This window comes from Trachurus japonicus, chromosome 18 (assembly GCF_045865225.1).
Source record: "Trachurus japonicus isolate A0001 chromosome 18, Traja_1.0".
Classification (NCBI taxonomy): domain Eukaryota; kingdom Metazoa; phylum Chordata; class Actinopteri; order Carangiformes; family Carangidae; genus Trachurus; species Trachurus japonicus.
The window spans coordinates 6,727,971-6,741,613 of record NC_140924.1 but is presented as its reverse complement, the minus strand read 5'-3'; the positions used below and the strand labels follow the sequence as shown (position 1 = coordinate 6,741,613).

The 13,643-nt window shown below is 46.3% G+C and overlaps 1 protein-coding gene across 3 annotated transcripts; it reads left to right on the top strand.

The window, feature by feature from the left end:
- The first annotated feature begins 3,014 nt into the window (after nt 1-3,014).
- On the top strand, nt 3,015-10,951 carry LOC146968546 (uncharacterized). Of its 3 annotated transcripts, none has more exons than XM_085759815.1 (4): nt 3,015-3,281; nt 4,291-5,352; nt 7,921-8,044; nt 9,889-10,951. In XM_085759815.1, the coding sequence occupies exons 1-3, from the start codon at nt 3,165-3,167 to the stop codon at nt 7,966-7,968; spliced, it is 1,227 nt and encodes a 408-aa protein (XP_085615941.1). In that variant the 5' UTR covers nt 3,015-3,164; the 3' UTR covers nt 7,969-8,044; nt 9,889-10,951. The 3 variants fall into 3 exon arrangements, with proteins under 3 accessions (XP_085615941.1, XP_085615940.1, XP_085615939.1); XM_085759814.1 differs by having other exon boundaries at nt 7,921-8,247; XM_085759813.1 differs by having other exon boundaries at nt 7,921-8,247; nt 9,208-10,951.
- Nucleotides 10,952-13,643: the final 2,692 nt, after the last annotated feature.

Sequence of the window (13,643 nt, the reverse complement as noted above, 5' to 3'; positions counted from 1 at the left end):
TTTGACCCAATCTGTTCCCTCCCTCCTTCTATCTTTCCTTCATTTTTCCCTTCCTTTCTTCCTTCCTCCCTTCCTTGACCCATGAGGACAATAAAAAAACTGTTAATATGTTGAAGAAAAAAACATAAAAATCTCACAGACTGATCTAAAATGTTGTTTCTAAAAAAAAACAACAACTGAGCACCACATTCTGTTAATTATCGGATCAGTTAATTAGTTTTCAGTTGATTAGTTCATTGATTCATTGAGTCATAATAAAACACATTCATTCATTCTCTCTCTCTCTCTCTCTCTCTCTCTCTCTCCTGCTGTTTCTCTTTAGTCTCTCTCTCTCTCCCTCTCTATTACCTGCAGGCAGCCAATCACATCACTCACACTGCCACGCACCGTGTGGCGCGCCACGGCACGGCACGGCACGCCGCCACGGGCGCCGCCGACAGCAGGAGACACGGCGGAGGGCACGAGCCGACACATAATCACACACACACACACACACACACACACACACACACACACCCCTCCCCTCTCTGTTACTGAGCATCACATCAACGTTGTGTGTGTACCCCTGCTCCCCCCTTGTGTCGCGAGAACGACGCACGTATCCGTTATTCATCACCTCCCCCCTCCCTCCTCCCCTCCTCCCCCCTCCTTTCTTCCCATGGTGGTGTTTTTTTTTTTTTTTCCTTTCCTCGAGCTCGTCTTTTTTTTTTCCCGCCCCTGCAGCGTCTCCACAGAGCCGCTTCCTCCTCGCCTCGACCTGGCTAATTTAACGCCTCTCTCTCTCTTGCTCTCTCCCTCTCTCGTTTCCCTCCCTCTCTCCCCCCTCTGCTCTCACCCCCCCGCCCCCTCCCCCCCCACCCCCACCCGCCTCACGTTCGCTCGTGCCAAGCCCAGGTGATTATCCATCCGCCCCCCGTTATCCATTACCCCCCTCCCTCCCTCTCCTCCCCCTCCTCCTCCTCCTCCTCCCCCTCCTTCTCTCCTCGGTACCGACAGACCGACAAATCCCCTCCCGGTGCTCCTCTGCCCCCCCCCCCGCTCCTCCTCTCCTCTCCTCTCCTCTCCTCTCTCTCTGTGTCTCCTTCCCCGCCAGCCATGATCCGTGGCGGGCTAATTCCCAGACGGTCTTCTTCTCCCTTCTCTTCTTCTTCTCCTCCTCCTCCTCCTCCTCCTCCTCCTCCTTCCTCCTCTTCTCCTCATCACCCTCTTCCCTCTCCTCCTCCTCCTCCTCCTCCTCCTCGCGGGCCCGGTAAGTAGCAGCAGCACGCGCCGTCCATCTTCTCGTTTTCTCCTCCTCTCTGTCGGACTGCATGCTGTGTTCACGGTATTTATCGCTTGTTATCGGATCTGGCTTTTTTTTTCCTTTTTTTTATTGACCCCCCTCCCTCTCCTCCCCCCTCCTCTCTCCTCACTTCCCTCCTTCCTTCTCGCCTTCCTCACACTGTGCCTGAGGGGGGGGGGGGGGTGGGGGGGAGGAGAGGGGGGGTTAATGTGTCGCGTGGGGGAGCCGTTTTCCCCTCGCGGCCGGTGGCCGCCGTGACCTTCTGTCGGCGCTCGCACTGGCCCGGTTGACCAGACAGGGTAATTAGTTACGCCTCGAGGGAGTGGAGGGGGGTGAAAGGAGGAGGGAGAGGGGGGGGGGTGCGAGAAGACACACACACGCGCATGCACACACACACACACACACACACACCGACACACATTTTCACACCGACTATGCGCTCGCACGCGCTCAGCACAGACACACACTTGTGCTCTCGTTCTGTCTCTCAGCTGCACACGTTTTATTTCCCTCTACAAAAACACATTGATACACACATACACACACATTAACAGATACACACACACATTAACACACACACACATTTTTGTGGCTGGCTGTTACACACACACACACACATATTTTACTCATTCACACATCTCTTTCTCAGTCTGTCACACTCACACATTTACAAAAGGCAGTAAATGTTTCACACAGACTCGTCCGTGTGTGTGTGTGTGCACGTGTGCAGAGAGGTCAGAGGTCAGTGGTTTCAGACCAAACACAGAACGGTTTGCAAGGTTGTACTACCATCTGAGGATGAATCACATTGTTGAGTTTCAGTCACAGAACTTTTCTTCTTTCTTTTTCTTATTCTTTTTCTGTTGAACCTTTGTCTGTGGGTTGCTGGTTGGGATTCAACGCTCCATAGTTCAACTCTTCAGTACAGGGTGAATGAAGACACAGGAGAAGGTGTTGCTCCGACTCTTTTTTACAATCAAGTTTCATTCATGTTTCGGCAGGAAGTTGTGTGACCTGTGATGTCGGTTTGGCCTTTTAATCTGTTTGAACCTGAGAGAAACACTGAAAGAAAATCAATGAATCAATCAGAGTCACGCCGATCAGTTGTGTGACTAAGACAAAGAACGGGAGCTGAGGCTTTGGAGCATGTTGGTTTGTGGCAGGCATACGCTTGCCACATGTCACTCAAAGAGGCCACGCCCTCAATTTTCCATAAGTTTAGTCTTTAAAAAAACCAGGTGGGTCCAAAAACAGTCACTGCGAAGAAGCGAATTATCTGTAGAGACCAAAGCTGTTTCTGTACCAGGCTGTTCTTCTGCTGTAAAGTTGGACATTTTAACATGGTAGTCAATGGCGACTGTTGGAGACTGGAGGAACTGCAGTTTCTGGTTCTTTTGTGTTGGTGTTTTATGTTTCAGCCTTGGAAGTCGATGGTTCACCACTTTGTGTACTTGCTTCCTGTCGCCAATCTGACTTCTGACATCCATGGCAAACACCAGGGTATAAATGGTTAGCAACAGGAGGAATTAAAAAGAGTCAAGAGGTAGTGCTCTGAATGTTCGGCCATCATCATCAAGAAATTAAAATTTGTCCGTATAGTTTGAGTTCAGATGAATGGTGCCAAGATTTTAGAGATTTTCTAGAGGGCCATCAGCTGTGAAAGGTTGGGCACCACTGATGTAGAAGGATACAAAATGTAACAGACTTCATCGCCTTCACGATCCTTATCTCTGTTTTTGTTCGCAGAGCAAAACAAGTCGACCGCTCAGGAGGACTAACAGCTGGCTGAATTTCCTTCGTGAGCAAGCCTCTGTGAGTGTGAGTGAGTGTGTGTGTGCGCACGTGCCTGCGTGCATGTGTGCGCAAAAGTGTGTGTGAGGTCATGTCGGGCATGACGAGCGGCGTGTGCGTGGAGAGCGACCTCTCCTCGATGCTCCAAAGAAGCTCCGCCCCCTCGCACCATCACCCGAACCACCATGTTTACGGCGGACAGGGACAGGTGAGTCGCTGTGGTGATATTATCAGATATGTAATACACTCAGAGCAGCCGGTGATCATAATGGAGCATGAAGCAGCTAAAGACCGAGAAGTTTCCCACAGGAGCTGGTGGAAACCAAGCACGGAGATGAAAGTGAGTGCTACATTGTAGGGATTGACAAATTTTTCTTTTAAAAACGTTGGGAAACCAAATGTGACAGAGCAACAAACGGATATTTTGAACCCTTAGAGGGGAACTCTCCAAGTTCGGTCTCTTTTCCTCTGTGTTGCTAACCGTCCTTTTGGCCATGTGCATTTGTTTTTAACAAAGCCGGTGAGAAATCAATCCATGGAGCGGTGGATAACATTAATTATTATGTAACATGTTACCATATTTTTATTTGTGTAGTCTTATCTGTCATAAACAAGAGATTACGGGTTACGAGGTTCTGATTTTACAAGGTTGGTTTTCAGCCAAGAGACATTAGGTGGAAGGCAGAGAGCCTCCATTCTCCCTGGAACAAGTTACAAGTCATTGATTTAACTATTACAATGACTCTGAAGCTATTTAATGAAGGTACAAATGTAGCAGAGTTAAGGTGAAAGTATAAAAACCACGGGTTAGATTTTCCAGGTAATGCAAGATTCTGAATTCTTCTGGTATTCAAGTATAGTATGTCTACTTGTCGTACTCCATGATGCATTAAAGAGTTAATAGTTATACAGTTTTCTGATGTTTGACAGTCATTCCATTTACATTCATTAATCCCGTTGAAGTTTCATGGATTAGAGACAACTCTGACCCTGCTAGTTTGTCTGATTTTTCCGGTTTCTGGTTTACGGCATTACTTCACCCATCATTGCTTAGAGTCCTCAACAACCTGTTCTGGGATCTGAAGCCAAGCAGGCAGCTCCAGCTGTGTTTTGACCGAGATCTACTCAGCTGTCATGTGACCATACCACATGTTTTATTGATGTCAATTGGTATAGGTCATAACAGGATGATGATGATGGTGGTGCACTTGTTGCAGGTGTCGAGTCTGGCGCCGATGCTGGACTACACCACGGAGATGGACCGTTACCGTTCGTCCATCGCCAGCTTCTACAAGACCAACGTCAACATGAACATGAACGTCACAAACTTTCCTCAGTCCGCCAAGCTGGCGGCCCGTTTGGCGGCCGCTACCCCCATCTTCCCCCCGGGCGCCGCCAGGCTGGGCACCATGGCGACAGCACCCTGGGGTTGCCATGAGAACATGAACATGAACATGAATATGAACCACCCAGCAGCTATGTTCTGGGGCCGGCCCAAACCTGTGGCGACGGCGCCGACACATCACCACCACCATCACCACGCCGCGGCAACGCAGGGTCACATGACCGCCTCACATCATCACAGTACCAGCATGCACCATGGCGGCGGGGGGTCGGGAGTAGGGACGGGGGGAGGTGGAGGGAGCAGCGAGGGGGGAGGAGGAGCAGAAAAACACGGACACGCTCCCTCGTCACTTCCTGTCACGCAGGGAACACACCATCACCCCATGGCGCCTAGCAACGGGAACTTCCTTCCCGGTTATGGCGGCAGTGCGGACTGCGGTATCATGAACAAGCAGGGACACGCGCACCCGGACATGATGGGCCTGTCAGAGGGCGGGAGCTGCAATGGCGGAGGGGTGATGGGTAGTAGCTTCCTGGGGGGGCTGGGATTACCCCCCGGGGTCATCGTCATGGCGATGGGGTCGGCGGGAGGCGGGATCTCTGACGCCGGCAGCGCCTTCCAGATGACGGGCGGCCAGCGGGCGCTAACGGACTGCCAGCAGCACGCCAACTCCTCCCCCTGCCCCTCCTCCTCGCCCTCGTCGTCGGGGGTGACGGCGGGGGGCGTGGCCTTATCGTCGTCGTCGTCTTCGTCGTCAGGCGCGGTGGCCAAGAGGAAGAGGAAGCGGTGCGGCGTTTGCGGGCCGTGCCGGCGGCTGATCAACTGTGGCGTCTGCTCGTCCTGCCGCAACAGGAAGACGGGTCACCAGATCTGCAAGTTCAGGAAGTGTGAAGAGCTGAAGAAGAAACCAGGGGGAGGAGGGGGGGTGTTGGAGGTGAGGACACACACACACACACACACACACACTTAAAGGGATAATTCAACATTTTGGCAAATTGGCCCATTGCCAAAATCCCCATAGTTTTAGGAGTAGGTTCGTTACCTTTAATTGTTGGTGCAAGCTGTTTTTAGAACGGCGGAGCAGAGCTGCGAGCTGCTCAGAGCTACGCTACGGAGGCTCGTGGGATTTCTTGGTTTCCCCTCATCAAACTCATCAAATACACAATCCAACAACTCCAAAACGCTCTCATGGACAAGTTGTGACCTGCACATTCACCATGCTATGAGATAATAGCGCAACATTACGAGACTGAGTTGTTTTTGAGTAATTGTAATTCATGCAAAACTGCTGATGCACGTTGCCTTCAGGGACAGTTTTTCAGCAAGTAGTCTCTGTATTTACCTCAACACAATTCTGTCTGGTAACGTTCTGTTATTATCTCATAGCATGGTGGTTGTTGGATTGTGTATTTGATGAGTTTGATGAGGGAAACCAAGAAATCCCATGAGCCTCCGTAGCGTAGCTCTGAGCAGCTCATGGCTCTGCTCCGCCGTTCTAAAAATAGCTTGCACCAACAAATAAAGGTAACAAACCTATTGCTATGACTATAGGGATTACGGCAATGGCCAGTTTGCCAAAACGTTGAACTATCCCTTTAAACACATGGGGACCGAATGGAGCAGTTAGTACATTTTTGTCATATTTAATCTTTTCTGTAAACATTTGACCATATTGTGTGTCTGTGTGTGTGCGTGTGTCTTAGTCACACACACACAGATGCATGTACAGGCACGCGACTGTGTGTGTGTGTCCTGGCTGGCTCGCTTAACCCAGATCACTGCCAGCGAGACATGAGCTGGAAGGCATCGCTCACCCTGCTGATAGAGTGTGTGTGTGTGTGTGTGTGTTTGAGTCCTGTGCAGATGGTGGGTGGTGAAAAGCGAGAGCTCGGTCCCTGCTGAGGTCTGGCAGACCGCCAATGCACACACATACACACGCGCGCACACACACCAAACTCCCCACTGATTCAAAGTGATAAAGCGAGCTGCGGAGAGAGAGAGGAAAAGGAGAATATTTATGTGATCTACTACTCTGTGTGTGTGTGTGTGTGTGAGAGAGAGAGAAAGTGTGTGTGTGTCTGCGTGTGAGCGAGTGCAGTAAGAATTAGTGGCGATCAATAATTCATTGACACCAGCATTCGACCTTACTGATGACTCTATATATCTCTCTCACACACACACACACACACGCACACTTCTTTCTGTGGGAATTTCCACAAACTATCACTAATTATTCCCTCGCCATCGACACACACACACTAGCAAGGAAGTGTGTGTGTGTGTATGTGTTTTAGTAAGACAGTGAATTAGCAGCCGTAATCTTCCTCAATTACACGCTAATTGAACCTGTGGAGGCTAACAGCAAGTGACAGCAGTGTGTGTGTGTGTGTGTGTGTGTGTGTGTGTGAGAGAGAGAGTGTGTGTTAGAATGTATGTGAATATTTGTATCTGAATGCATCAGACAGTGCCTGGTGTGTGTGTGTGTGTATGTGTGTGTTTGCAGGTGGTTTCACACTCTTGCCTCATCCCTCTTCCGTCCTCTTTGATGTCGACCCGACAGACTCTGAGCCAATCAGAAAGTTTACTTTGTGAAATGAGCAGCAAAGTCTCTTTGGTGTTTTTTAGGACACCTTGTCTCCTCTGACAGGATATTAGTCCACAACAAACTGACCGACCGACTTCAAAGTGAAATCCAGATCAATCCCGATGTAGCTTTTAAACATTCTCCACTGAAAACCTAGAAACCTGTTCAGTATCGAGCATATGAAACTTAAAAATCTTCATGTCTGATGCTCAGTTATTGCTAGACGGCGTACATGAGCTGCAGGAAGTGACGTCCTAGAAAACATGCAATCTTTACTTAGCTGTGCCTAAACCCAACCAATGGCTTCACATACTTTTTTGCTTTTTTCCCCCGTATTTTACACCTGTATGTCAGTTTTACTAAACTTAACCAGTCGGGAGTTCTCGACGAGATTTGGTAAGATTCTACGTCACTTCCTGCAGCTCATGTACACCATCTAGCCACAACCCTGATGCTCAGATGCACAGATTACCCAGCAGCCCTAGCTGTAGTGGACCTGCACATCATAAAGATGATGAGTATCAGCTGCTCCTGCCAATGCCATATTGGCGGTGTCTGACTCCACCCAAAACTCCCAGACAATCCAAATATTGAGCAAATGAGCTGAGACTTTGGTGATATTGATGTTTCTAAGAAAAAGATAAGACCAGAAAACACCTTGGCTTGAATCTGGCCCATATACGGCTTCATTGTCAGTTGTTACTTCCACATCACGGCTAATTTAAATAAAAATAAAAAAAATCTTCCGGCTGTCAGTTAGAACCACAGGATAAAAGCCAGACTGTGCCCAGATGTGCTGGTATATGGGCCTAGCCAGAGATCTGTGGAGAAGCAAACCAACTCATCAATCCAACATTATCACAAAGACACAACAAGACCCACTTCTCTCTGACTTCTCTTTTTGTCTCTTCTCCTTAGCGGCCCCCCTCCGTCCCGACCGGTGAGGCGTTTCGATGGTTCTTCTAGCTGTCCCTTCACCAACCTTGTTGCAGCCAGAAGCCAAAAGAGAAAGTCACTGTCACAAATGGACAACAAATCTTAAGTAAACAAATGACTTGAACTTATGGAAAAGAACCAGATATTTTGCAACAGGATTACAATTTCATACTGTGTGGACCACAATTTAAGTCCCACCTCAGCTGGAAGAGGGACGCAGCTGGGAGGAGACAAGACGAGGGGACAGTTCGGTCACAAGCGAGAGGAACTGGCCAATGCAGACAATCTTTGTCCTGAACTTGTTTTCAGGTAAATTTGCAGCTCTTAAACACAAACTGGTTGTCCGGATGCTAGCGAGCTACAGCTTCCATTCTGGCTTTGATAGATAAAGACACAGAAAGATAGCGTTATTCAGGAATATTTTATTGATCATTGATTCGTTACATTAAAGAAGGTCTGTGGTTAGAAGAACAGTTGACCAATCAATACAATAAAGACTGGGACCCAGTACCAAATGACTGCAGCAAAGTATTCAGTGTAATTGCTTGTGTGACCAGTCAGGTTACGCAGCCTTTACCCAGCTGGACGTATTCATGTCATGTTAGATACCATAATAACTAGAGACATCCTGAGCAATCGTACAGATCACTACTGGGAAAACCAATGCCAACCAAGATCCCATGATCCTTTCTGTTCTGCTCCAATAATCATTGTGAGCATCTCCCAACACTCTGTATTGTATAACACCAGCGAGTGTGATAAAACTTCTCTCTCTCTGGCTGACTGCATCTCGTTAGGTCCCCAGTCAAACTTTAATTTATATAAGATCAATAATTTATGCTGTTAAACTTGATAGTTTTGAGCAAGTGGCTCGTGAAAAAATAATGTCAGATTTCGTATCTGCAGCTGTTATTTCAACATGTCAGATGCATATTCAATCAACATTTCAGTTAATATAAGTACTGTAGTGACGAGACTGATGAATCACAGCAATTTCTCAGTGTTAAAGGACACCTTGATCAGGGCACTGCCACTAATCACCCGTTTCTAACCTGTAGATGGCGCTCACATCAAAACCCAAGTTTAGTTAGGACTTTTAAGCAATTTTTGAGAGGAAAATCTGGGAATAATCCAAAATGACTGCAAACCAATCATAGACATCCTACTTTTATCAATAAAACTCCTTGAACACTTTCTCTCCAACAACCTTCATCGTGTGTGATCAAACTGTCTCCTCCTTCCTCTTCCTCCTCCTCTTCCTCCAACTAGCAAACCACCCACCCCCATTGTAGCCAAACCAGGAAGATTCAGGCCTCAACCTTAGAATCGGTTTCAGTTTGACCAAAATCGGATGACAAGTTAACCTCAAAGGACAAACTTCACCACAGAGGGAGTACAAACTGACCTCAGCAGGAAGCGATCCAGGACTGTTATTAAGGACTACAAGCTTACCGTAGTAGGACTACAATTACCACATCACTGTTATCTGTCTCTTCTGTCTACCTCCTCCTCAAGAACTTTAAAGGCACCTTGATTGATTTTTACTGGGCTGTGTTCATGCTGGTACGACACAATCTGTTTCTCAACTCTCTGCTCCTCATATAATCTGGTGTTTTAGGTTTTGTTTTTTCATTTCCTGGTTTACTACACTGCCTAAAGGAGAAGTTAAACGTCTCGGATTTATTTTATCTGTCTGGATTTTACTGGAAAGTTCTCAGGGCGCAGTCACACTTCCATTTGGTTTTATACGAACTCCAGCAAGACTGAAAACTCACTTGTATTTTTGTATTTGCACAAAAAAAAAGTGGCAGTAGAAGGTTTATAACATATATATAATATTGGCTCTCAATTGGCACCGCCAGTCCTAAACATTCAGATTTCAAAAAGTCTATATCTGTGAAAACCCTCACTGACGTTGAAGAGAGTTCAGAACCAGTTTCTCTGTTTCAGTGCAGATTGTACCACATGACAACCACCAGGAAACAGCAAGAGAAAAACCACCTGCAGATTTACTGCAGCGCGGGAACTCACCTGTGGAAACCTGTGGATTATCTGGGATGCTCTGAGGTTCTGAGCTGAACCCTGGGACTAAAGGGAACCGAACTGAACTGTAAGAGATCAGATCCGAACATTCCACACAAACAATACATGTCATTTCCAACACGTCTGTGTGTCTGATTTTGATATGAAAAACCGACATGTTTTCTTTTTAACATGTACAAAGACATCTTGTCCAAATTTGATTTCTCTTACAGGACAAATTGCCGCAGTGAATGCACAACTTTCTTGAGACAAGTTCAGTTTGAGGATATTTCATATGATTTTTAAATGTTTGCGTGATGATGAATGTTGAGGAATCTTCTGCTGACAGGTATGTGTTTCATCAGACACGTGGGCGTCTGGAGAAAGTCAAGAATTATATATTCATGCTGTGAACAGGACGATATCAGATCAATCTGAGATTGGGATCGGTGCAAAAACAGTCACAAATAAAATTGAGCACACTTTTCAAATGACTAAAAAGACTAAACATGTTTTGATTGTCGTCAGCTGCCTCTGCCCAGACATCGTCTCCGTGGTTGGGCGTAATCAAACTGACAGCTGTCTGAATGTGCAGCTGCATGGACATTCTCCGGATTCCCATTAGCTTGATGGGATGGATGTTGGTCGCAGATGCTTGTGCTAACTTTGCACTCACAATCTCAGTCGTAGCAATTCATATGGTACTTGCACAAAACTGCAGAAATTTAATATTAGCAAGCAACACCTAACTGCACCTGTAGCGAGGACGTCAAAAGTGACAAGGAGTTACTCATTTTCACTGTGAGCCAGTGTCTTTTGGCAGCAAGCCGGACACAGTTAGGAGCCGCCATCAGCGTTTCCATCGTTTCCAATGGTCCTGGTTTCTGTCCGTCCAAACCACAACACAACCCCCAGAACGGGTCCAGCAGCATTCCCAATAATTTCGGAACTTGAAAAGTGTGGACGGCCAGAGCAAAGAGAGATAAAATATGTTATGCCGCTACAATTTGAAGAACGAAGCAGTCCAAACAAAGTTGCAAAACAAAGGAAGGACATAAATTAGGAAATTTATTCCGAAAAATAATATTGTGGATTAAAATTAACATCAGTAACCTTGCTCCCCCTAATGGTGGTGAAATATTCGCTATCCATAGACCTTGTTGTAAAGTTTTTGCTGGAACTGCCAAAAAAAATAGTCCCAGTGGAAACTGTTAAGTGATGTCTGCATTTTTTTTTTTTACAGCAATGTCAATATATCCACATACAATGGACCGCCATTATGCCATCATTTCTGTTACTACTTACGAAACGAATCCCAATGGCGTCTTTGATCCACGGACGCTTCATCGTGTCAAACTTTCTCACGGACATGTTGGAAATATTGTTTTTGTTATATTTTCATTTAGTTTATTTCAGTTTCTGAGTATCATGAGGAAGATGTCCCGCAACCTCTTTGTGGGAACTAAAATCAAACGTCCCCTTTTTCAAAAAGGGTATTGGGGAGGGGTGAGGTGTTGTGGGATAGGGGGACGTTGGTTTTGTGTGTCTGTCCCGCTCCTCATGTATTCTGTCTCTGTGACCTCCTCATGTGCTGAATTATAATAAAGCATTTCAAAGATTAGCTGCGAGAGTGTGACACACACAGTGGAGGAATATGGATGTCAGGTGATTGCATCATACAATACTGTGTATAATGATGTGTGTGTATGTGTGTGTGTCTGTGAGAGAGAGAGAAAGAGGGGGGATGGGGGGGCATGAAAATGAACAATATGTTTTAGTGTGTTTGTGTGAAATGTTTCTGCGACTGCTGCCACAAGATGGAAGCTGTGTGTGTGTGTGTATGTATGTGTGTGTGTGGGCTTGTCATCTCAGTAATGGTGTTGCTATCAGAGAGAGAGAGGGGGGGGGGGTGAGAAAGACAGAAAGGCTGGTTGTCCCTGACGACGGTGCGCCGTGTTGCCTGGCAACAGCGCTAACAATGGCCCACCACCAGTGTTCTAGAATGTGGGCGTGGCCTGAGCGAAAAGAAAAGCGGGGCGGCGGGGAGGGAGGAGGTGGAGGTGGCACTTTTCTCTCAGCAGAGAGAGTTTCAAGCCATTAATTTTGACACAAACAGCTGTGACGTAAATGATTGATGTTTATCGTACTGTGTCATAAATCTGCAGATAAACAGGTTCAATTAAATCAAACAAACAAACAAAGAACCAACCGAAAGCAGATGAAAAAAGTTTCAGAAACACCGCAGAGAGCAAGCTAAAGAGGATAAAGGGTTAGGTTTAATAATGTAAGGGTCCTCTTGTTTTAATAATATACATTTCTGCCAAAATGCAATTTACTAATCATAGTAATTATTCGTAATATGGAGAGTGTTCACTTTAAGTGTAACATTTAGTGTTTTAGTCAGGGTAATTCTTTTTCTACTATTAACCATACATGAAAAATTAAGTTTTAGATATTAAATCAATAACACGGGAGTTCTAACTGGATTATATGGAAATGGTTTTATTAGGGAAATGTATTTTCTGTATAGGCCTAATTAGTGACAAACAGCCTAACTGCCTCTTGAATAAGAAGATAAAGCCAAGTTTGAGGCGACTATAGCTTTGCGACATGGAGTTGATCCTGCAGGAAGATGGTGAATCATAGTCATAAAGGGATGAATATGGCATTCAGACCATAATTGATTGGTATTAAGAAGAAAAAAAAAACACCTTGTGCTGTTCACACAAGGAAGGTTGTGTTGTTCAAATTCTGACTCTACTATCAGCAGAAGCCCAGATCAATCAATCTTCAACCGTCCAGCTTTGGTGGTGAGATTTCTGTCCTTGGTGATGTTGTCTCTGCTGTTGTAGACCATCTACCTCAAGTTTTGTTTTTCACTCTTGTCTCACTAGTTGTGACGAGTGGTTATCTAAGCGACTGTAGCCTTCAGCTCCAGTCAATCTGCCCATTCTGCTCTGACAATCTACTGCTTTTTTTTTTTTCTAGGTTTAGTTTTGCGTTTTATCATTCGTTGCCTTTTTCTGGTCTTCCCTTGTATTATCATTTTCATACCATCCGCTGTTTCCAACCTCCTACGTTCTCTCTTTCACTTAATCTGACCGGAGTCAGGACTTGGCACTGATCCACCACAGACCGTGTGTGTTTAACAGCCATTTAATCGGACCCTGATAGTCTTAATTAGTGTGGGAGCGCCTCCCTGTCGCTCCCCAGAGACTCATTATCCCTCCTCATTTTCCCTCCTCCGTGGGCGAGAGGAGAGGAGGTGACAGAGTCGCAGCGCAGGAGGCGACAAAGTGAAGGATGTGGAGGAGGAGGAGAAGAGGGGAAGTGAAGGCTTCGCGCCCCAAGGGCTCTGTGGGCTCCATCTGGTGGTGAGAAGCCCCAACTGTACTTAAAATCCTCAAAGCAATAGTTCACCCAAGATTGAAATTTCACTCATTATCTACTCACCCTCATGTCGACTAAGGGCTGGGAGAAGTTTTAGAGTTATCTGTGGCTTCTCGGCGTAGCAGTGCATGTCCATATAACGGTTGCAAATTGATACCAACTGTCTTCGTAACAAAAAGACACACCAAAAAACATCCAAATACCTCCATGCTGCTCGTATGTAATGTCCGTCTTGTATTGAAGCCCCAAAATGCAAAATTGTCCCGAAAAAAATTAAATAAGTCTATTTTTCA

Coding starts and splice junctions, on each gene's coding strand:
- LOC146968546 (XM_085759815.1), top strand. CDS start 3,165: ATGTCGGGCATGACGAGCGGCGTGTGCGTGGAGAGCGACCTCTCCTCG. Junction 3,282..4,290: donor TTTACGGCGGACAGGGACAG/GTGAGTCGCTGT, acceptor CACTTGTTGCAG/GTGTCGAGTCTGGCGCCGAT. Junction 5,353..7,920: donor GAGGAGGGGGGGTGTTGGAG/GTGAGGACACAC, acceptor TCTTCTCCTTAG/CGGCCCCCCTCCGTCCCGAC.